The sequence below is a fragment of the Micropterus salmoides genome, unplaced genomic scaffold (assembly GCF_014851395.1).
Source record: "Micropterus salmoides isolate LMB-PRFRI ecotype aquatic unplaced genomic scaffold, ASM1485139v1 Ms_hic_scaffold_10, whole genome shotgun sequence".
Lineage (NCBI taxonomy): Eukaryota > Metazoa > Chordata > Actinopteri > Centrarchiformes > Centrarchidae > Micropterus > Micropterus salmoides.
In genome coordinates, this window is record NW_024040041.1 from 32,945,241 (window position 1) to 32,968,810 (window position 23,570).

At 42.4% G+C, this 23,570-nt stretch overlaps 3 protein-coding genes across 3 annotated transcripts; 2 read left to right on the forward strand and 1 right to left on the reverse strand.

The window, feature by feature from the left end:
* The first annotated feature begins 1,690 nt into the window (after positions 1-1,690).
* On the forward strand, positions 1,691-16,050 carry tlcd3ba (TLC domain containing 3Ba). Its single transcript, XM_038708363.1, has 6 exons — positions 1,691-1,984; positions 3,748-3,831; positions 10,048-10,282; positions 11,909-12,004; positions 12,137-12,246; positions 13,470-16,050. Exons 1-6 carry the CDS (start codon positions 1,866-1,868, stop codon positions 13,702-13,704), a joined length of 879 nt encoding a protein of 292 aa, XP_038564291.1. The 5' UTR covers positions 1,691-1,865; the 3' UTR covers positions 13,705-16,050.
* A 918-nt stretch (positions 16,051-16,968) lies between these two features.
* On the reverse strand, positions 16,969-19,492 carry LOC119895319 (heat shock 70 kDa protein 1-like). The gene is made up of 2 exons (XM_038708350.1): positions 19,364-19,492; positions 16,969-19,117 (listed from the first exon to the last, which is right to left on the reverse strand). Exon 2 carries the CDS (start codon positions 19,110-19,112, stop codon positions 17,190-17,192), a length of 1,923 nt encoding a protein of 640 aa, XP_038564278.1. The 5' UTR covers positions 19,113-19,117; positions 19,364-19,492; the 3' UTR covers positions 16,969-17,189.
* Positions 19,493-20,454: 962 nt separating this feature from the next.
* LOC119895311 (heat shock 70 kDa protein 1-like) lies at positions 20,455-23,067 on the forward strand. Its single transcript, XM_038708338.1, has 2 exons — positions 20,455-20,582; positions 20,829-23,067. Exon 2 carries the CDS (start codon positions 20,834-20,836, stop codon positions 22,754-22,756), a length of 1,923 nt encoding a protein of 640 aa, XP_038564266.1. The 5' UTR covers positions 20,455-20,582; positions 20,829-20,833; the 3' UTR covers positions 22,757-23,067.
* The last annotated feature ends 503 nt before the right edge of the window (positions 23,068-23,570 follow it).

Below are 23,570 nucleotides of genomic sequence, written 5' to 3' on the forward strand. Positions count from 1 at the left end.
CCACTAAAGCACATAAACATTTCAGTTTGTATACTCACATTTTAATAACTGACTGTACACAAAGAATGATTAAGTAATGAGTAAATATAGATGATAATAAAAACAGCGGTGGAAGGTGAACATCGTGTGTTTTACTATGTACTGCACTTCGGTACAAGTGTGAGGTACTTTGGTCTGTAAAGGTTCTCAGTCATCCAGGTCATAGTTAAAGTTCAGGAAGGTTAATATCAAGGGAAACTGGATAAATACATTTACTCTAGTACACATTTAAGTATTTTGTTTTCATGCCATCTTGTAGTTTTACTGCACCACATCTCAGAGGAAGGTTCTGTACATTTATCTGACCGCTTTAGTTACTTTACAAATTAAGATTTTTACACAAAACATATGAAGAGTTTATAAAAACAGTTTAACAGTTTTAAGTACTGTTGAAACAATTAATCAGTTGATTGACAGGAAGTGATTGGATCTGCTGCTTCTCCTCTGAATGATTATAACTGATGTTTGTTAGTCTCTTTGGGCTCTGAGTAACTGTGACGGCAGAATCTTTACAAACCAAACAGTCTGATGGTTTGATGGAGGAAATAATCAGCTGATTGAATCATCGGTCTAAACAGTTCAGAAAGAGCTGCAGCAGCAACGTCCTGCTGCACATTACTGAGGAGGAATCTGAGGAGAGGAGACGTCACAGTACGACATTTTACTGCTTTAATACCTCAACGCCGGAGTACACTCACATACACATAACAATTACCGTTTCAATGCTGGACTGTTACTTGTATCAGAGTATTTTACACTGTGGTATTAGTGCTTTTACTGAAGTAACCTTTTCAGTGCAAAGTAAGTTTATTTGTATAACACGTTTCAACAACAAGGCAAAAGTGCTTTACATCAAACATAAAAGCAACACAGGGAAAGTGAAAAAATAAAACACATTATTAAAACAGGACAGTAAAAGTTACAGTGCAGCGTAGAATCCGGGCACTGAAAATCTAAAAACAAAGATAATGAAAACCGGACGTTACAGTGCAGTGAAAGGTACCAATATATGGCTTTAATTTAATTAAAAGCAGTAGTAAAAAGAAAAGTCTTCAGTCTTAATTTAAAAGAACTGAGAGTTTCAGCAGACCTGCAGTTATCTGGGAGTTTGTTCCAGATATACGGAGCATAATAACTGAACGCTGCTTCTCCTTGTTTAGTTTTGACTCTGGGGACAGAAAGCAGACCTGCCCCAGACGACCTGAGAGGTCTGGATGGTTCATAACGAAGCAGAAGATCAGAAATGTATTTTGGCCCTAAACCATTTAGTGCTTTATAAACTAACAGCAGGATTTTGAAATCAATTCTTTGACATACAGGAAGCCAATGTAAAGACCTCAGAACTGGAGCGATGTGATCCACCTTTTTGGTCTTAGTGAGGACTCGAGCAGCAGCGTTCTGAATCAGCTGCAGCTGTCTGATGGATTTCTTAGGGAGCCTGTAAGGACGCTGTTACAGCAGTTAAGTCGACTGAAGATAAATGCATGGATAAGTTTTTCCAGGTCCTGCTGAGACATAAGTCCTTTAATCCTTGATATATTCTTCAGGTGATTGTAGGCTGACTTTGTAATTGTCTTAATGTGGCTCCTCAAATTCAGGTCCATGACTACACCAGGCATGCAGGACTTTTACTTGTATCAGAGTATTTTACAGTGTGGTATTAGTACTTTTACTGCAGTAAAGGATCTGAGTACTCCACCCCCTCTGACAGGTGGCAGCAGGAGGCTCCTCCCACCTGATCCTCCTCTCTGAGCTCCTGGACACCTGTCCTCACTCACCACTCGCAGCGCAGCAGAGACACAAACACACAGGTGAACTCAGGAGCCATGTTGGCCCTCTTGGCTGCCGGCTCCGTCTTCTTCCCTGGACTTTTCATGGTGTCCAAGAAGACTCTGAAACACACGAGGGGATGGAGGGAGGGGGACGCTGCCATCGTATCTGCACGGTAAGAACACACACAGACACAGCATTGACTTTCATTCATTCCCTGTAGACCCTGTCCAAACACTCTGACACATGAGCCTCCAACATTTATGATGTCAAACCTAAAATAAGATGGTTACAGATCCTGGTCTCTTGTGAACGAGAACTCTGTGGTGTTTATTATCAAAAAGTCAGATTAAGTGACACTAAAACAAATAAAATTAAAATTTCACAGTTTTTTTTTCTGCACTTCCTCTGAAAAATAAGCAACTTTAGTCGCAAAGAAACTGGTATCTTAGAAAGTACGGTGGCCCTGAGGGATAAACCACAAGCAAATACAGAAACGCCGCAAGTCATAGTAAGTCTTGTCTCACTACATTAAAATGTTTAAATAGACACTGCAAGTCACACAGAACACAACGGATAATAGGTTTTAAACATTTTAACATACAAAGAAAAAGTTCTATTAAATATTCACATACAAACAACTCATCAGATATGGACGCTTGGTCAACACCCCTTGGCGTCACTTTTTAACGCCCTGAGTTACCTTTAGTGTTGTTATTTTGACCTTTAGTTTTCAACAACAAATATGCTACATCCGGTTTTCAAATTAAAAGTACGTGTTAACGTTTCGAAGCGTCGCCTTTTGGTGAGGTTTAGGAAAACATCATGGTTTGGGTTAAAATAACTAAGTTACTGACGTCAGTTAACTTATATAAGTTAAGTTACTTAAGTAACCTAAATAAAAACAGCAAGTGTTGACTTTTTGTTTTCCACCGTCCGCCCCAAACACCTCTGAATTTTCTGTTAAATATCCTACACCTACCCTTACCGTTCAAGTGACGCTACAGGGCTTCCCCCAGTGCGTTGAATTATGACGTTAAGAGGCTGAACGGGTCTTGGCCATGTGTCCATATAAGACATGTTGGGAGTGAGAACAGGTTGGTTTTAACATTCTGCATGATTCATTTTTGAACTAGTAAGCTACTAATTAGCAAAAGCCTACTGCTAGGTTAAATGCAAATATCTGTATCTAGCTGTGTTCTTGTGTTTTCTCAAGTTGCAGTTTTTTGATCCCACAGGGCCTCCGTATACAAATGGTTACAGGTAGAACTGTGAAGCTTCATGCTTTCAAACGCTGTGCAGTCTGTCCAGATCGAGTTCACACGCAAGGGCGTCACTTTCTGTTGAAAAGTGGTGGGGACATTTAAGGGCTCATATTGGGGGTGTGACGAAACGCTTAGTGCACGAGACGTGATAATGCACAATATTGGAGTCATGAGAAAAAGACAAGAAGATACTCCAATACTATTTATAAGAAATATTCATTGATGGAATAGGCGAAACGATTGGAGGGGCCGTCCCCCTGAAGATTTTGAGCGTCAAACTTTTAATTTCCTGCATTCTGGAGACATTTTCTGCACCAATTTATGGTGGAAATGTCTTTATATGAAGGGAAACAAAATTCATGTGGCTGGTGACAACTCAGAATCTAAAAATATTATCGGTAATCAGCGGCCTGTTTTTGTTAAGTTACTTAGGCAGATCTGTTTCTATATTTACATTGCATTTTATTCAGTCATTCATATTGTGCAAGTAAACCTTTCTCGTAGACTTTTTGTTATTTAACATTTCTTGTTGCAAGCTAATTTGCAGAAAACCTTTGGCAATGACGCCAGTGTAAACAACGCCTGTGTTCACACGTAACTGACACTTTTACAGACAGTACAAACTCTCTTGTGACAGATTTGATTGTTAAACAGTGTATTTCTGTCCCCTCAGTCTGGTGTCGTCAGTCCAAGCCGTCATGGCCTCATCCGCCGGATGTGTCATCGCCTCGTCCTGCAGGGACGTCTTGGAGGACCGGTGAGCATTAAATATCGCCTTTATTTTCTCTCTCACAGTTTTACTTCCTTTCCTCTTCACCTTGATATTTTTACTTTTTTAACTTCTTCATTGTCCGTTCTCTAGTTGCCCTCATTTGTGTATCAGTGGCCCCCTGAGACCCCTTAATATTAAGCAGTGTGTATTTGCAAACCATAATAGCCCCTTTTCCACCAGATGGTACCAGCTCAACTCACCTCGACTCTACTCGCCTTTTTTGGGTTTTCCGTTGGGCAAATCTGGTACTTGGTAGGTTTTTTGGTATCATCTCTGTCTAAGCGAGCTGAGGCGAAACCAAAAGGTCACGTGAAAAAACTGCAGACTGCTGATTTAGAGAGTCAGCAAACATATCCGTGCCTAGCTAGCAGCCGGTGTGCCGCTAGTCCTGAGCTGCTTCTGCTAACGTTGGCTCAGTTTGGGAGCTCAGTTTGTTTTCAGTTTAGGATTCCTTCGGTGTAGATTGTTCTACCGGGAGCCGAATTACCACCGCGGCCGAGTCGACCTCTTGACAGGGTCAGAGCTGTCAGCTGGAAATGTTTGAAAGGTCCAGTGTGTAATATTTCTGAGGATCTACTGTTTTCAGAGGTGTATAAAGACCTTACATAATGAACCGTTATGTTTTTATTACCTTAGAATGAGACATTTCTATCTACATAACCGCGCGTCCTCTTACAGGGATGTTGCTCTCTGGTTTATTAGAAGTAAGAAGAGAAGAGAAATTTGGACCACACGTCTTCTTTAGTGTACCGTAGCTTCTCCTGCGCGCTTGCAAAGGGAGGGAGGAGCGGTGAGTGAGCCGTTGGTTGCAATTCACCACTAGATGCCAGTAAAACCTACACACTGAACCCAACGGAGGTTGATGTCAAGGGCAACTGGACCTGGTCATAGGACACCATGATGTTTTAGACAGAGAAGATGGATGGTTTGAAAGATGTCGTCGCTGAACAGAGGAGGGGGGCTACGCCACCACTTTTCACCCACTTTTGCTGGTGCTTTGTCGTCGCCGGCCAGCACTCTGACCCATAGAGCGCCACCGGCCACACAACAGCGGTATTGACGACCCCAGAGGTTAAATATCTGTTTCCCTACCAGTCAGTCAGAACTGAAGAAGTCTCTTGGATGAGGGACGAAACATCTTAGACCTCAACCTTTCGTTGGATAACTATGACCTGGATGACTGAGAACCTTCGCAGAGATCTTACACACTGAACTCTTAATGTCAGATAGCGCTTATGTAAAACAGGTAGAACGCAATGGAACTTATGTTATCCGTGTAGTTGGACCGGAGCCTGCCAAACCTCTGCATTTTTATTTTGTGTTTTATTTCTTTCTCTTTGCTGGGGTTCTTTTAAGAACTTGATGGCTTTATCGAGTGTGTTACTAAACTTGTTATGAACAGGTGCATTGAGGCGGTAAATCTGCAATGTAAAAAACGGTGGACGGGGCACTAAAAGCGAGTCGAGTAGAAGCCAGTTGAGCCGGTACCAGTAATGGGAAAGCGCCAAGTCTCAACAGTGTCTCAACAGCCTTCTCCCTCTGAGCCGAAGAGCTCCATTGTTGTCCAGAAACTATTAAAACTCATCAGTGAGCCTCATGTTCATGATCACCATGAACACACTCGTACACCGTCCTGCTGCCCCAAATACTCACTACAGCACCACACGTGGATGCATCCGCCGCTAAAAATAGTCCCCAACTAACGCACTAGTTCCCCCTGTTTGCGCACAACAGTGAGCAGCTGTTTTAGGAAGCCAGTGAGCCTTGTTGAACATGAAACTTTATATTTGTTTGAGCTGTTTTTAAAGATGGTAGATAAGTCTTCAGGAAGAACCAATGGGCTCGGAGCTGAGAGCCACATACAGGAAGTCAGACAGTACTGAGAGACAGACTGACATGTTGTTGGTTTGTATCTGTACATGGAGAAATCTTTACAATTCAGTTAAATTATCCTCAGTACTTACTTGCATCAGGATGAGTCTAATCGGTCCACTTTACATCAGCCACTATCAAAACTTAATTCATTTTTACAATGACTTAAAACTGCAACTTTCTCGACTTATATTTTAAACTGACAAACATCATGTGTGTGATTCTGGGCACGTTTCAAACAGGCTCAAAACACTAGTTGTCTCTCGCCGTTGACTACCCTACATATTTTTTCTAAAACAAGGTCCCATGGTGATCCACACGAAGGGGGAGGGTGCTAAGTTTAGCATTTAGCTTCACAGAGCTGCTTGCAGGGTTGAAATAAAAACAACAAATCTTATTCTGTTTTCCTGTTCAGGTTTAAAGACACCAAATAAAAAAATAAAATATCAGAATATAATCACTTTTTGGGGGCTTATGATAAAAAATAAAATCAGTTTTGAAACAAAACATTTGTCGTGTTAACACACAAACATTCACCGAGGCTTCAGTGATTAGTATGAACGAAACTTCAGTGCCCGTCTGTAATCTAATTAACAATCTGAGCAGAGCTATTTTAGTCTCTAAGACGGACCCAGAGATCACTAATCCTGCACGCTGAGGGTGATGGGAAATGAAATGATGAATGTGTGTGTGTGTGTGTGTTTGGAGGGGTTGTTTCAGAAAATCCCAGGTCCTTCCTCCGTCATTTCCCAGTCAAAGTGGAGAGGAGGCCTGAGCAACATTTGTTTATCAAATCTCACACCCCAGGCAAAGTAAACATGCAGCAGCTAAAACTCTACCTTAACCATCCTCGAAGTTTGTTAGTTTAAGAAAACCTGTAGAGGTTTAATCTTAAACATATTAACGCAAAAATCTGCAACATAAAAATACAACATCTTAATAATGATGGTCTTTATCAGGTGTGACGTAAATATGTAGTCTTCCCGTCTGTTTCTGACCTTCATTCTGACCAGTGGTGGATGAAATATTCAGATCCATTACTTAAGTAAAAGTACTAATACCTCACTGTAAAATGTATGTGCAGTAAAATATTATTAACATGTTTAAAATGTTTCCACATGTGGACGTCCTGCAACAGCGGAGTCAGATTTGTATTAAGTCGTATTTCTGTAACCTGCTAGTATCTATTCTACCTTTTCAAAGATGTGATTAATTATAGTATTATAACATTATGAAACAGACATTTAATACATTTATGAACATAGATAACAATGCAAAAGTGCATATTACACCATTAAATGGCAGCTTAATACAAACATGCAGAGAGCTTTATTTTCCAGGTATGTGTACACATACGAGGAATTTGACTCAGGACTGCACGACGCTCACGATGCGCTTACTTATACAATAATACAATATTAAAATCAGGCACAGGCTACAGTATAGAGAACACACATATATATATATACACACTATAAACAAAAACAAAATAGACAGATTGAGACAATCGTGCAATGAGCAGAGTGCGAAGGATGCAGGAGTAAATTATTATTACAATTATTATTATTATTATTATTATTGTTATTATTATGTGCATGTCAGAGGTGGATGTTATATACATGTACACATATACACAGTGTGATGGAGCACAGTGCAAAGGATGCTGGAATAAATAAGTATTACAAGTGTTATGTACTTGAGGAAGGTGGATTTGGTAAACAGTATGTACAATATAACCAGTGTGAACAGCTCTGAAATAGAGAATGATTAATAAATAACCAGTCAACAGGTGGCTGATTAGAGGCAGAGTTACTGGGTTATTGCACAGGAATTGTTCCTGACACTGTTCATCAGAGTCAGCTGTTCATCAGAGTGATGGCTTGTGGGAAGAAACTGTTCCTGAGTCTGTTGGTTTTGGCGTACAGTGCTCTGTAGCGCCTACCAGAGGTGAGGAGCTATGTTTCCTGACTCTGGAAATGTATAAGTCCTGAATGGGGATTGGAGAGGGGGGTCTGACCCCCCTAATTAAGGCTTGGACCCCCCAAAATAGGCAAAACACTTCAGGAGGATCTTTCTTACCTGTCATTGTAAATATTCCAATATATTTCCCATACTCACGCCTTATATTCAAGAATCCTGAAGTAGGATTTCTGACACCCCTAAAATGGACCGTACCATCTCCTAACCTCAAAGTTAGTTGAACATCTTGTCGTTTCATATTTTATGTAATTGTTAGCCAACACTGGTGCGTCGGCATGATGAGCAGTGAAACTGAGGATTAGTTATTGTAGATTTTGGCAGCAAATATAGATTTTATTATTTCATTTTAAGTATTTTGTGAGTCTTTCTACAAGAAGCATGATATTTGTTTTCACTGTGGAGTTCAGGAGTTTTACCTGCCCAGGTACATGTTGAAATCCAGGTCTGTTATTTCAAATGTATTCAGTTTTATCTAGATAGTGGCAATTCATAACAAAAGGCATCTCATTGCACTTTTTATATACAGCAGGTCCAGAAAGTACTCTGTTTAATATTATTTACAGAGACCTAAACAATATCCAACAGTAGGTGACCACGGCTTTCTTGAACGCAGATTACATTTCATTCACAGTCAACACGAGTAGGAGGAAAGGAGATACTTGCTAAAAAAAAGTTTAAACTTGAAATGATAATAATTAGGCATTAGAGATGATACTGCAGACTGTATTTTATGATGGTGTCTTTGGTTCTGGTTCAACATTGTGTGGGTCAGTTTGACACCCTGGGCAGGTTGGATGATCTTTTCTGCAGTCCTGACTGTCCGTTGTAGTCTGCTCCTGTCCTTTTTGGGGTCAGATCCAAACCAGACAGTGATGGAGGTGCAGAGGACAGACTGGATGATGGCTGTGTAGAAATGGATCAGCAGCAGACATGTATAGAAATCAGATTTAACTAACATGTTACATTTTGGATGTTGATCTGTTATAATGCAGATGATTCAACATGAAGTTAGATAAGGATAAAAATATAATGAGTTGTTACTTTATCACCAGTGAATGTTTTCCATTGTTTACCCACATTGTTACAATGTAAACATCTAACTACAGTCATAAATACAGTTATAAACACCACTGTGAGTGTTTGTCCTCTATTTGTTCCTAAAATATGAGTTTTATTGTTAGTTTTCAGTAATTGAGCTTAAATACATGACATAAAAAACACAATATTACTTATTGTCAGGTGTGCCATTTTACACCTTTGTCCACCCGTTACACACAGTTAAATAATTTGGATGGATTTAAATGTCACCACAATTTTTCTTGTCTTGAAAAAATATAGACAATTGTTTTTAATAATTCATGCATGAAAAGGTTAATGTAAAAGCAGAATTTTACTGTAGTTGTTGAGGTTGAACTATTTTGTATCACAGTGCACTTAATGATTATTTTTATTATGGATTAATCTGCTGGGTGGCACAGTGGACCAAGAGCAAGAAGGTCGTGGGTTCAACCCCGGTTTCCCCGGCGTTTCTGTGTGGCGTTTGCATGTTCTCCCCGTGTCCGCGTGGGTTCTCTCCGGGTGCTCCGGCTTCCTCCCACCATCCAAAGACATGCAGGCTAGGTTAATTGGTGAACCTAAATTGTCCTTAGGTGTGAATGTGAGTGGTTGTTTGTCTATGTGTGGCCCTGCGATGGGCTGGCAACCTGTCCAGGGTTGGACCCCGCCTTGCGCCCGATGTCAGCTGGGATTGGCTGCAGCCCCCTGCGACCCTGTACGCAGGATAAGCGGTTGACGATGGATGGATGGATTCATTTGCTGATTATTTTCTCCATTAATTGATTGTAAAAATTTAGAAAATAGTGAGAAATGCCGTCACAGTTACCCAGAGCCCAAAGTGACTCCTTCACAATGTCTGAGTCCAAACCTCAAAGTGATTAAAAATACATAAAATAAATCATATGGAAAAGCAGCAAATCTTCACATTTATGAACCATGAAATGTTTTTAACATGAAAAATGACTTAAACCATCATCAAAATATCAATCAATCAACAAATGTACCATATGAACTTAGACAAACTGTTGGGAACTTTAATTTTAACAAAACATCATATTTTTTTTTTATGTGTTTTGTAAAATCTGACTTTGTAAAGTAACTGAAGCTGTCAGATAAATGTAGGGAAGTAAAAAGTGCAATATCTCCCTCTGAGATGTGGTGGAGAAGTGGCATGAAAGGAAAAAAACTCCAGTAAAGTACAAATACCTCTAGTTTGTACTTAAGTACAGCGCCTGAGTAAATATAGTTACTGTCCATCACTGATTCTGACTCCCTTCGCTGTTTCCTCCTCAGTCATTGGCTGACGGAAACCTACATCCTGTTTGCCACGCCTTACTTTGCCTACGACATCTACGCCATGTTCCTGTGTTACTGGCACAAGCTGCAGGTCAAAGGTCACGAGGAGGAGGAGGAGGCGGGCGGCGGCGGCAGGTCGGTGGGTGCTGCTGTGGCCGGTTACCTGCGCAGAGAGCTGCTCATGGTGCTGCATCACGTCTTCATGGTGGCCTTCTGCTTCCCCGCCTCACTGGTAAATATTTCCTTTTGAAGTAAAAGTACTCATTCTGCAGTAAAATGCTCCCCGTCAGTGTTTCACTATAATATCTGATGTTTTACTGCTGGAGATGTTTATTTTAGCTTTAGTTACTTTACAAATTAATATGTTTACACACAAAACACATGAAGATTTAAAAAAAAACACGATGTTTTGTTATAAAACAGTTCAGCTGGTACATTCGTTGATTGACAGAAATTTAATCTGCAACTTTTTTGATAATCATCTAAATGTAAAAACATTTCATGGTTCACAAACTTGAAGATTTGCTGCTTTTCCTTATAATTATTTTAGGGTGTTTTTAAATCATTTTCAGGTTTAGACTGAGAAAATAAACATTGTGAAGGAGTCACTTTGGGCTCTGGGTAACTATTTTCTGAATTTTTACATTTATATTATTATTAAATTACAATATTACAGCTTTTCAGCAGATTAACCCATATTGAAAAAAGTCATTAATTGCAGCCTGATACAAAATAACTCAACCTCAACCAACAACATAAGTAAAATCCTGCTTTACATGAATTCATAAGTAATAATAATCTAATAATAGAATAACAGTCACAGGGGACAGTTTTCATTCTGCATTGAGTACCTTATCCTTTAAGTACATTTTCCTGATTATACTTAGGATATACTTTTACTTAATGAGATAACTGTTGTTATGAATTGGCGGTTATTAGATAAAATTGAATTAAACTGAAAATAGCACGCCACTTGTAGGGATATTTCACCTGCCCTGTTAACGCATTTTAAGCTTTTCACGTGTTATTTAAATCAATCTTGTCTTTCTGTTTTATTTTTTATTTCACACGGGAACCGAACACCGGTCCCCTGGGTCAAAGTCTGTTTCATTGGCCCCCCTATCCACCTCCTTACTCTGACTTTTCCGATTATTTATATCCTACACCGGGTCTTTCTCACTGTGACAGTTGCCGTAATTTTTTTGTCTATTAATATATACACACGTTACTGTTTCATTTTTTTTTATATATATTTTTATCACGCACACACACTTACCGTTTTATTTATTTATTTTATTTTAATTTTTAATATATATATATATATATATATATTTTTTTTAACACACATATACACAGACACGCTTACTGATTTATTTATTTATTTTATTTTTAATATATTAAAATTTTTTAACAAACACAGACACACAAACACACACGCTTACTGTTTATTTATGTATTTTATTTTTTATATATTTTATTTTTTTACACACACACACACACGCTTCCTGTTTTTTTATTTATTTTACACACACATACACTTTGATTACTTTACGCTTTAATTGTTTAATGAAATGTATGGGGCTGATTGTTCTTATGTTGTGTATATATGATGCTTTGGCAATGTTGTTATTACATTCATGCCAATAAAGCTAATTTGAATTGAACTGAATTGACACACGAAAAGCAAAACATGCGTTGGAAGACCCTACGAAATACTTAAGAAATCTTTGTGCCATAAAGTGATACCAGGCTGATGTTTAAGGTTGGGCTCATTTTAACTGCTTTATATCCTGTTGGGTAGTTTAATCTACAACTCTGTGTGTGTGTGTGTGTGTGTGTGTGTGTGTGTGTGTGTCAGCTGTGGAGGCAGGGTAAAGGGGATTTCTTCCAGGGCGTTTTGTTTCTGGCCGAGCTCAGCACGCCGTTCGTCTGTCTGGGGAAAGTCCTGATCCAGGTAATCCAACCCCGAATCAAACGGGATGAAATAAAACTGTTGCAAACATGGCCCTTCTCGGCCACCGTACTGTGTCACTTTGAGTGACTCTGGAGTTTCTTCTTCTTCTCTCTGTGTTTTTCCACCTGTCAGTACCAGAAGCAGCACACTCTGCTGCACAAAGTCAACGGGGGCCTCATGCTGCTGTCCTTCTTCACCTGTCGGGTGTTACTCTTCCCGTACCTGTACTACGCCTACAGCAGGTACCTGCACTGACTACCAAGTACATTTACTCATACTACTACTGTAATACTTAAAGCTTAAGCCACCCAGCAGAATATAAAGTAGTTAAAATTACACGTTTACCAACGGCAACATTAAAGTCATGAAAACACTTTTTTATTATGCTGCAATTATAATAATCCAATAATATGATATATATTGTTTTGAAATGTATAACAAGAACTTTTGGTACTTTATATTTATGCTTAAACTTTTGTTAGTGAAGTCAAATATTGGATGCAGGACTTTTACTTGTAGGAGAGTATAAAGTTCTGATTGCATATTTCACCGCTGCATGTTTTTTATTAACTTAAAAGACTTTAAAATACATAAAAATACTGAATTTTGCGACCTGCGGCTGAACAACAGTGAAATGAAGAAATAAATTCTGTACACCAGTTACACCATCAACATGACAAACAATCTTAAATACAACATGGGTATGTAACCAGGCCTACAATTCAACAGCCGGACGTTAAACCACAGCCGACAATGTCCATCATATTGTTGTGGGAAACACTGTGAAACTCTGCCACAACCATCATCGTCGTCGTCGCCGCCGCTATCAAGAACAACACCATCACTAGTCTGTTATCTACCTCCCCGGCCTGCGTTGCAAAGGGAAATGGCGGTGGGAATGAATGAGTGCCTGAATCTATTGCACAGCTTCTCATAACATGCAGGAAGAAGTGAACAAAACCTGAACTCTTAAATATACCTTTACTTAAATAAATGTGTAAAGTGATTTCATGTCTGTTTACTTTAACGTCAGGCAAAACGAGTGGAACTACCTGCAGGTGTAGACCAAGTCTTTTTTTTATGTGTGTATATATATATATATATTAAACTCTTTATTGAACATGTTAAAAGACGACAACAAAAAAGCAAAATAAAAACAATCAACAAAAAAGATCATCAGCAGATGATCCCAAAAACAGTCATCATTCAAGTGGGGGCAGGAAAACCTTTTCCTGCCCCCACTTGAATGATATATTTCAGCTACTTAAATTGTATCACTTAAGAGTCCATTATTTTTGCAAACAAACAAATAAAATAGATATTCAACCTAAATAGAAATCAACAACCGTTCCGGCTCGTATCCGTCAAGGATTCTTTTTTTAAATAGAAAGTTTTTACTTTTAAGTTTTTTTAATTAAAGTGTCATTAGGCAAGTGACGGCAGCACCCTCCGTTTGGTGTTTCAGGTATGCATCCATCCCGGTGTACACGGTGCCGCTGGTGGCCCCGTGGCAGTGTAACCTGGGGGCCGCTCTGCTGTGGCCCCTCCAGCTCTATTGGTTCACGCTGATCTGCAGAGGAGCTCTCCGCCTGTTCGTCACAGGACGCTCAAAATCACCGCCGCCGACTTCTAAAGCCGACCACGCCGGCTGCTCGACCGCGAGTAACGGCTGCACGTCTCATAAGGGGGACAGACGCTGAGGCGGGAGAGGAAGAAGAAGAAGACTTCAGTATTAGTCCGAACAAAGAGGACAGAGCGGGAGAGGATGAGAGGAGCTCTGAAGGAGAGTTTCAAATGGAAGGAAGGAGAAAAGTCTGAGAAACTCTGACTGATGACTGAAATGAAGAACATCACAAGTCCATCGTGAACAAGTTTGACCAGATGAAGAACTGAGAGAAATCAGCTCTAAGAATTAATTTACATTTTACACAGAGAGTACAGGTCTTTCTCTATAAGCAGCCCGATCATCAGTCTGTGTACCAATAACATGACATTAGACTTTCAAATTGCATTCAAGTCCAGTTTTGCATGCTTCACTGAGGCCCCGTCCACTCTACTCCGGTTTAGTCTACAAACAAGGAATTAAAACGAATACGATCTCGTATCAGAGTTGATCCCCGTCTACAGTAAAACGTCTGAAAACGCACATCTAGTGGTGCGTTCAGGCACACTGGGCATGCGCGTGCCCAGTGTGCCTGAACGCCCATGGTCTATTCAGTAGTTACAGAAGATTTGGAGAAAGAATAAAGTACTACAGACACACCGGATTTTATTTTTGCATGGACCAATAACGAGCTGGGACTGTTACTGGCTGTAACACGGGAGTTAAAAAGGAAAAACAGACTGGGAGTCGTCGCAAAGTAAACGGCGACATGTGTAAAATAAGTGTTGTTTGCACCGTACAGACTGTTTTATCAAAAACTCTATCAGCAGCATCGTGTTTCTGCTTTGCATGACTTATGAGAGCCAATCAGAGAGCCGAGCATCTGTATCATCGTTTCTTAAGTCCTCCGTTTGTGCCCGTCTTCACTAAAACGCCCTCCGGAGTTTTCAAAGGAAAAACGGGGTTCGGCAGCGTTTTCAAACTTCTCCATTATAGGTCTTCGTTTTTGCCGTTTTCATCTGGACGGGATGTGCAAACATAGCAAAAGGTCTCTGTTTTAAAACCAAAACGCAGTAGTGTGGATGGAGCCTGAGAGCATTTGCAGGAGGCCCTGATCACATTTACATATTCACACCTGGAACCTGTCCAGTACTGGCCGCTGAGCAGTTGGGGTTATGGGCCTTTGCTCAAGGGTACCTCAGTGGTGGTAAATGAGGGACGGCAAGCGCTGTTTGTTTTACTTTCCACACCCGGATTTTATCCTGCCAGTCCGGGGATTGAACCGGCGACCTCCTGGTTCTCTAACCGTTGGGCCACCGCTGGCCAATATGCTCCCCCGTGTAGCCGTAACGGCAGGCTGTAATTCAAAAATAGCCCACGACACCAGTCAGCTAAATCGGACTTCCGCGCAATTTTAAATGTAAAAGTCGTGTTATTATGCAAACCTGTGAAGACACACAGCAAACTGTTTTTGAGCAGTGTAAAATCAATATTGAGTGATTTTATCAGCAGACACAGGAAGGACAGGACTTTTTTCTTGTTCAAAACAGGAAAATGTGTGTCTGCGATTCATTTCAGGACGATAGAATTTCACCAACCTGATTACAAAGACGCTGTGAATATTAACAGGTTTTTAAAAGCAGGGGTGTCAAAACTTTCAAGTGGTTCAGCTAATTGACTAAAATTATTTAACAGATCTCAAAACGTCTCACATTCTGTCCAGATCATTAATTTGTTGTTTGTATTTGACTGATTAAAGTGTAATTAAAACGACTTCAAATGCAGCTGTTGTTTTGTTTTGTTCTTCTTCTTGTCTCTGACGTATTGAAACTGGGAAGAGGACAGGATTTAAAACACCCTGCATCATTTGATTCTGTCTGTTTGGAGTTTTTTCCACCATCAAAGTACTTTTTAAAGGAACTGTTCTTATGTATGACCGCATCATGTCAAGTATTTTTACATGTTCAGACTGACATTTGTCTTTTTGCTGGTGTTCGGTGTCAATCCTCCGAGCAGCTGCTCAAAAGTTTTTATTAACTCCTTCAAGGAAGTTGTGTTTCTTCTGCTATTTGAAAGTAGGAAAAAGGGAAGGTAGAAAGGTGCAGAGCCAGGGTGGTTCAATCAGATCCTAAGAAAGTAAAGACATTGACTTCAGTATGAGTCCGAACAAAGAGGACAGAGCAGGAGAGGGTGAGAGGAGCTCTGAAGCAGAGTTTCAAATGGAATGAAGGAGAAAAGTCTGAGAAACTCTGACTGAAATGAAGAACATCACCATGGTGAACAAGTTTGACCAGATGAAGAACTGAGAGAAATCAGCTCTAAGAAATCAATTTACAGTTTGACATGTGGACACAGAGAGCAGGTCTCTCTCTATAACCAGCCTTCTCTTATCAGTCTGTGCATGTAAGTCCAGTTTTGCCTGCAGGTGACATACATGTGTGTGTTTATATATATATATATATATATAAACTGGGAAGAGGACAGGATTTAAAAAACCCTGCATCATTTGATTCTGTCTGTTTGGAGTTTTCCACCTCAGTACTTTTAGAAGGAACTGTTCTTATGTATGTGTTTTATATATATATCTATATATATATATAAAACACACTAAAGAGACCTCTCGACTCATTCTAAAAACACCATGCTCATCTGCATGAACGTGCCTTAGCCATCCTGCAAGGAGGCGTGAGGACTGCAAATGTGGCCAGGGCAATAAATGCCTACCACCTTAATAGCATTTGTATTAATAAATAATGTAGAATAATGTAATGCATCCAAAATACTGCAATAAACCGTTGTCAAAGTTCTTTTCACTTCTATTGCTGCACTTATTTTGAAAGGTTTCACCAAAAGAGCTAAACATGATATTATATCTGGCTTTTTATAGTTTATATTGTTTCTGTCTTGACACTGGAGGAGGTGACGGTTGACTGTTATTGATCTTAACATACGCACATATCATTATTAATGTGATTATTAGTAAAAACAACAGTACTCTGTTCATTGTGGTCTACAGCTCCAGTCATCAGTGGAAATAATAACACAGATATTTATACTGATTATTCAAAAATGTATGTAGGGAAGTTAAAATAAAAAATAATATATATTTATCTGGTCCAATTTGTTTATGCATTATTTTTGTCGAAATATATATTCATTAATTGACTGTGACCCCTGTATGTCCCCACAATCCCCAAATACTCTATATACATTTGAAAGGTTTTGATCTTTAATACAATATATTACTTTTTTGTTTCTCTGTCGTGTTTATTACTCACGTCGATGTACACTTTATATAAATTTGAGTTAAAAACCTTTAATACATTTCATTTCGAAAACATGAAAACCAGAAAGACAAATCAAAAAGATAAAAAATATATTAACATTTTAGGATTTAACATAATATACAATAAGGAAAAAGGACATTTTACCGTGAGACATATAGTTTCAGCTGTATGTTAAACATCTGCAGTAAACAATATTTACATGGAAGAACTTATTCATCACCACATCTTAAAAAAAGAGGTTACAGTGGTATTTCAAACAGTCCCGGTGATCATAGAGTCCATGTGAAGGGCCACTTTAGTCCACCTCCTCAATGGTGGGCCCCTGGGAGCCGGCTCGTGCCTGCTCTCCACAGCTTCCAGCGGGCATTCCTCCCTGATACAACTTGCTGATGATGGGGTTACACACTTTCTCCAGCTCCTTCTGCTGGTGCTGGTACTCCTCTTTATCAGCCAGCTGGTTGTTCTCCAGCCAGCTGATGGTCTCGTCACACTTCTCAATCAGCTTCTTCCGGTCCTCCTCGCTAATTTGGCCCTTCACCTTCTCGTCCTGCACGGCGCTCTTCGTGTTGAAGGCGTAGGACTCCAGGGAGTTCTTGGCGGAGACTTTCTCCCTCTGAAGGTCGTCCTCAGCTTTGTATTTGTCGGCGTCCTGCACCATCCTCTCGATCTCTTCCTTGCTCAGCCGGCCCTTATCGTTGGTGATGGTGATCTTGTTCTCTTTGCCGGTGCTTTTGTCCACCGCAGACACGTTCAAAATGCCGTTGGCGTCCACGTCGAAGGTGACCTCGATCTGCGGGACCCCTCGCGGAGCGGGCGGGATTCCCGTCAGCTCAAACCTGCCCAGCAGGTTGTTGTCCTTGGTCATGGCTCTTTCCCCTTCGTAGACCTGGATCAGGACCCCGGGCTGGTTGTCGGAGTAGGTGCTGAAGATCTGGGTCTGTTTAGTGGGGATGGTGGTGTTGCGCTTAATCAGGGACGTCATGACTCCTCCGGCCGTCTCGATACCCAGGGACAGAGGCGCCACGTCCAGCAGCAGCAGGTCCTGGACGTTGCCCGAGGTATCACCCGTGAGGATGGCGGCCTGGACGGCGGCGCCGTAAGCCACCGCCTCGTCTGGGTTGATGCTCTTGTTCAGCTCCCTGCCGTTGAAGAAATCCTGCAGGAGCTTCTGGACTTTGGGGATTCGGGTGGAGCCTCCCACCAGGACGACGTCGTGGATCTGCCCCTTGTCCATTTTGGCGTCCTTCAGGGCTTTCTCCACGGGCTCCAACGTTCTCCTGAACAGGTCGGAGCACAGCTCCTCAAAGCGAGCCCTGGTGATGGAGGTGTAGAAGTCGACGCCCTCAAACAGAGAATCGATCTCGAGGCTGGCCTGGGAGCTGGAGGACAGGGTTCTCTTGGCCCTCTCGCAAGCTGTGCGCAGCCTCCTCAAGGCCCTCTTGTTCTGGCTGATGTCCTTCTTGTGTTTCCTCTTGAACTCCTCCACAAAGTGGTTGACCATGCGGTTGTCAAAGTCTTCTCCGCCCAGGTGAGTGTCTCCGGCCGTGGCTTTGACCTCGAAGATCCCGTCTTCGATGGTGAGGACGGACACGTCGAAGGTGCCTCCGCCCAGGTCGAAGATCAGGACGTTGCGCTCTCCCGACTTGCCTTTGTCCAGACCGTAGGCGATGGCGGCTGCCGTCGGCTCGTTGATGATCCTCAGGACGTTCAGTCCTGCGATGACGCCCGCGTCTTTAGTCGCCTGCCGCTGGGAGTCGTTGAAGTACGCCGGGACCGTGATGACCGCGTTGGACACCTTGTGGCCGAGGTAGGCCTCAGCGATCTCCTTCATCTTCACCAGGACCATGGAGGAGATCTCCTCGGGGCTGAAGGTTTTGTCCTCCCCTTTGTACTCCACCTGGATTTTGGGCTTCCCTCCGTCTCCGACCACCTTGAAGGACCAGTGCTTCATGTCAGCCTGCACCACTGGATCATCCATCTTTCTCCCAATCAGTCTCTTGGCATCGAACACGGTGTTGCTGGGGTTCAGAGCCACCTGGTTCTTGGCCGAGTCCCCAATCAGCCTCTCGGAGTCGGTGAACGCCACATAGCTGGGGGTGGTCCTGTTGCCCTGGTCGTTGGCGATGATTTCTACTTTCCCGTGCTGGAAAACCCCCACACAGGAGTAGGTGGTGCCCAGGTCGATGCCGATCGCCACACCTTTAGCAGATGCAGACATCTTCACTGTGAAACAGTTGAACATCATTTTAGAAAAGGAAGCGAACATCAGCACATTACTGCACATGAGACTCAGCAAACAGGCTGCGGTCACATTTATCATCTTTACTCAGTTTTACTCATTTCAAAGCAGAAAATACACCAAAACATTTAAGCTGCTTCTCCTGTGCAGGAAAATACTTTTAAAAACGCATCCAAACTCTTTGCTCCACTGACATTACTATTACTATTATTAATATTAAGTCAGCAAACCTTCAGTCAGAAAGGAGGGTCGGACTTCCAGCTGAGTGTTGAGCTCTGTGCTGTGGAGAGTATTGATCTTCTTCTTCTCTGGTTCTCCTGCTGCGGTCTGATCTGTCTCTGCTCTCCGACCAGCCGCTTTATATCTGTGGGAACTGAAGTCTGGCTGCTTCTAGACGTTTCACACACAACACCGTCAAGACAGCTTCTATGGCAAGGACTACTTCCTGTTTAGGATTTCAGAATAAAATGCCTCCTGATGGACACTGGCTGCGGCGAGTCGGAAGAAACATGCACTTGTCTTATTGTGAAATCAACAATCTAACACTGTCACTGACCACGAGCTGCAGCTTTATAGGAACTCTCTCGAATAAACGTGAAGAAGTGAAGCCAAACCAGACAGGGAACTTTATTTCTAAACTTTATCTGAGGGTCGGTTAGTAGTTTATTCATGAAAACATTCAGTTCAATCTGCACTGACATTGTAACGTATTTATAGACTGAATGATTAATCAGGAAAACAGTAGTTAATGTGTGTCTGCATGTGTAAATACTGTAAAACTGTTTCTTCTTTCACTTGTAGGATCAATAAAGTTGTATTTTTATTGAGCTTTTATTCATCAGTGTGGTTTTGTTTTTGCCTATAGTTGTGTTCCTGTTTTGCTGTTGTTGTTCTTAGTCCAGTTACATTATTATTCACTCAGCTTCCTTTTAGAAATCGTGCAGGTCAAACAAGTCTGTCATTAGTTGAGCAACATCACGTTTAGTGCAGATTGAACTGAATGTTTTCATGAATAAACTACTAACCGACCCTCAGATAAAGTTTAGAAATAAAGTTCCCTGTCTGGTTTGGCTTCACTTCTTCACGTTTATTCGAGAGAGTTCCTATAAAGCTGCAGCTCGTGGTCAGTGACAGTGTTAGATTGTTGATTTCACAATAAGACAAGTGCATGTTTCTTCCGACTCGCCGCAGCCAGTGTCCATCAGGAGGCATTTTATTCTGAAATCCTAAACAGGAAGTAGTCCTTGCCATAGAAGCTGTCTTGACGGTGTTGTGTGTGAAACGTCTAGAAGCAGCCAGACTTCAGTTCCCACAGATATAAAGCGGCTGGTCGGAGAGCAGAGACAGATCAGACCGCAGCAGGAGAACCAGAGAAGAAGAAGATCAATACTCTCCACAGCACAGAGCTCAACACTCAGCTGGAAGTCCGACCCTCCTTTCTGACTGAAGGTTTGCTGACTTAATATTAATAATAGTAATAGTAATGTCAGTGGAGCAAAGAGTTTGGATGCGTTTTTAAAAGTATTTTCCTGCACAGGAGAAGCAGCTTAAATGTTTTGGTGTATTTTCTGCTTTGAAATGAGTAAAACTGAGTAAAGATGATAAATGTGACCGCAGCCTGTTTGCTGAGTCTCATGTGCAGTAATGTGCTGATGTTCGCTTCCTTTTCTAAAATGATGTTCAACTGTTTCACAGTGAAGATGTCTGCATCTGCTAAAGGTGTGGCGATCGGCATCGACCTGGGCACCACCTACTCCTGTGTGGGGGTTTTCCAGCACGGGAAAGTAGAAATCATCGCCAACGACCAGGGCAACAGGACCACCCCCAGCTATGTGGCGTTCACCGACTCCGAGAGGCTGATCGGGGACTCGGCCAAGAACCAGGTGGCTCTGAACCCCAGCAACACCGTGTTCGATGCCAAGAGACTGATTGGGAGAAAGATGGACGATCCAGTGGTGCAGGCTGACATGAAGCACTGGTCCTTCAAGGTGGTCGGAGACGGAGGGAAGCCCAAAATCCAGGTGGAGTACAAAGGGGAGGACAAAACCTTCAACCCCGAGGAGATCTCCTCCATGGTCCTGGTGAAGATGAAGGAGATCGCTGAGGCCTACCTCGGCCACAAGGTGTCCAACGCGGTCATCACGGTCCCGGCGTACTTCAACGACTCCCAGCGGCAGGCGACTAAAGACGCGGGCGTCATCGCAGGACTGAACGTCCTGAGGATCATCAACGAGCCGACGGCAGCCGCCATCGCCTACGGTCTGGACAAAGGCAAGTCGGGAGAGCGCAACGTCCTGATCTTCGACCTGGGCGGAGGCACCTTCGACGTGTCCGTCCTCACCATCGAAGACGGGATCTTCGAGGTCAAAGCCACGGCCGGAGACACTCACCTGGGCGGAGAAGACTTTGACAACCGCATGGTCAACCACTTTGTGGAGGAGTTCAAGAGGAAACACAAGAAGGACATCAGCCAGAACAAGAGGGCCTTGAGGAGGCTGCGCACAGCTTGCGAGAGGGCCAAGAGAACCCTGTCCTCCAGCTCCCAGGCCAGCCTCGAGATCGATTCTCTGTTTGAGGGCGTCGACTTCTACACCTCCATCACCAGGGCTCGCTTTGAGGAGCTGTGCTCCGACCTGTTCAGGGGAACGTTGGAGCCCGTGGAGAAAGCCCTGAAGGACGCCAAAATGGACAAGGGGCAGATCCACGACGTCGTCCTGGTGGGAGGCTCCACCCGAATCCCCAAAGTCCAGAAGCTCCTGCAGGATTTCTTCAACGGCAGGGAGCTGAACAAGAGCATCAACCCAGACGAGGCGGTGGCTTACGGCGCCGCCGTCCAGGCCGCCATCCTCACGGGTGATACCTCGGGCAACGTCCAGGACCTGCTGCTGCTGGACGTGGCGCCTCTGTCCCTGGGTATCGAGACGGCCGGAGGAGTCATGACGTCCCTGATTAAGCGCAACACCACCATCCCCACTAAACAGACCCAGATCTTCAGCACCTACTCCGACAACCAGCCCGGGGTCCTGATCCAGGTCTACGAAGGGGAAAGAGCCATGACCAAGGACAACAACCTGCTGGGCAGGTTTGAGCTGACGGGAATCCCGCCCGCTCCGCGAGGGGTCCCGCAGATCGAGGTCACCTTCGACGTGGACGCCAACGGCATTTTGAACGTGTCTGCGGTGGACAAAAGCACCGGCAAAGAGAACAAGATCACCATCACCAACGATAAGGGCCGGCTGAGCAAGGAAGAGATCGAGAGGATGGTGCAGGACGCCGACAAATACAAAGCTGAGGACGACCTTCAGAGGGAGAAAGTCTCCGCCAAGAACTCCCTGGAGTCCTACGCCTTCAACACGAAGAGCGCCGTGCAGGACGAGAAGGTGAAGGGCCAAATTAGCGAGGAGGACCGGAAGAAGCTGATTGAGAAGTGTGACGAGACCATCAGCTGGCTGGAGAACAACCAGCTGGCTGATAAAGAGGAGTACCAGCACCAGCAGAAGGAGCTGGAGAAAGTGTGTAACCCCATCATCAGCAAGTTGTATCAGGGAGGAATGCCCGCTGGAAGCTGTGGAGAGCAGGCACGAGCCGGCTCCCAGGGGCCCACCATTGAGGAGGTGGACTAAAGTGGCCCTTCACATGGACTCTAAGATCACCGGGACTGTTTGAAATACCACTGTAACCTCCTGTCTTATGTTCATAAGTGTCCTTTTTTAAGATGTGGTGATGAATAAGTTCTTCCATGTAAATATAGTTTACTGCAGATGTTTAACATACAGCTGAAACTATATGTCTCACGGTCAAATGTCCTTTTATTTGTGACACATAAGGATCCAAAAGTTTAAGATATCTTCCTTGTAAAAAAAATTGTTTATCTCTGATCAAAACTGTTGTTTAGAATTAACTGTAACTGTTATTAGATGTTCACGTTTTTGTCCTAAGTTAATGTATGAGTTGTAAAAATTCTAAAAATGTAAATATATTTGCCTTGCTGGACATCGCAATAAAGATAAACAGATTCAATAGAATAATAACAAGTTTTTTTTATATCCAAGCACTCTGGATAAAGTTTCTGCACCAATTTATGATGGAAATATGTTTATTTAATGGGAAACACAAAATTCAGGTGGCAGGTGACAATTCAAAATATAAATATAAAAATATAATGGAATATTATCAGTGTCTTGTAATCAGATTATTTAACATTTCTTATGTAACAACTTACGCTTTTAAAAAGTGGTGGGGACATGTCACCAGCACCCTCAGTGTAAATAACACCTGTTTTATCAACAACAACAACACAAAACAGTAAAATACTCAAGCAATAAAACATAAGATCGTACTTGAGTCGACTAAAGTGACTTTTCACTACTGGTTATAGACAGTAACTAAGTACATTTACTCAGGTACTGTACTTAAGTACAAATTAATTGTACTTTA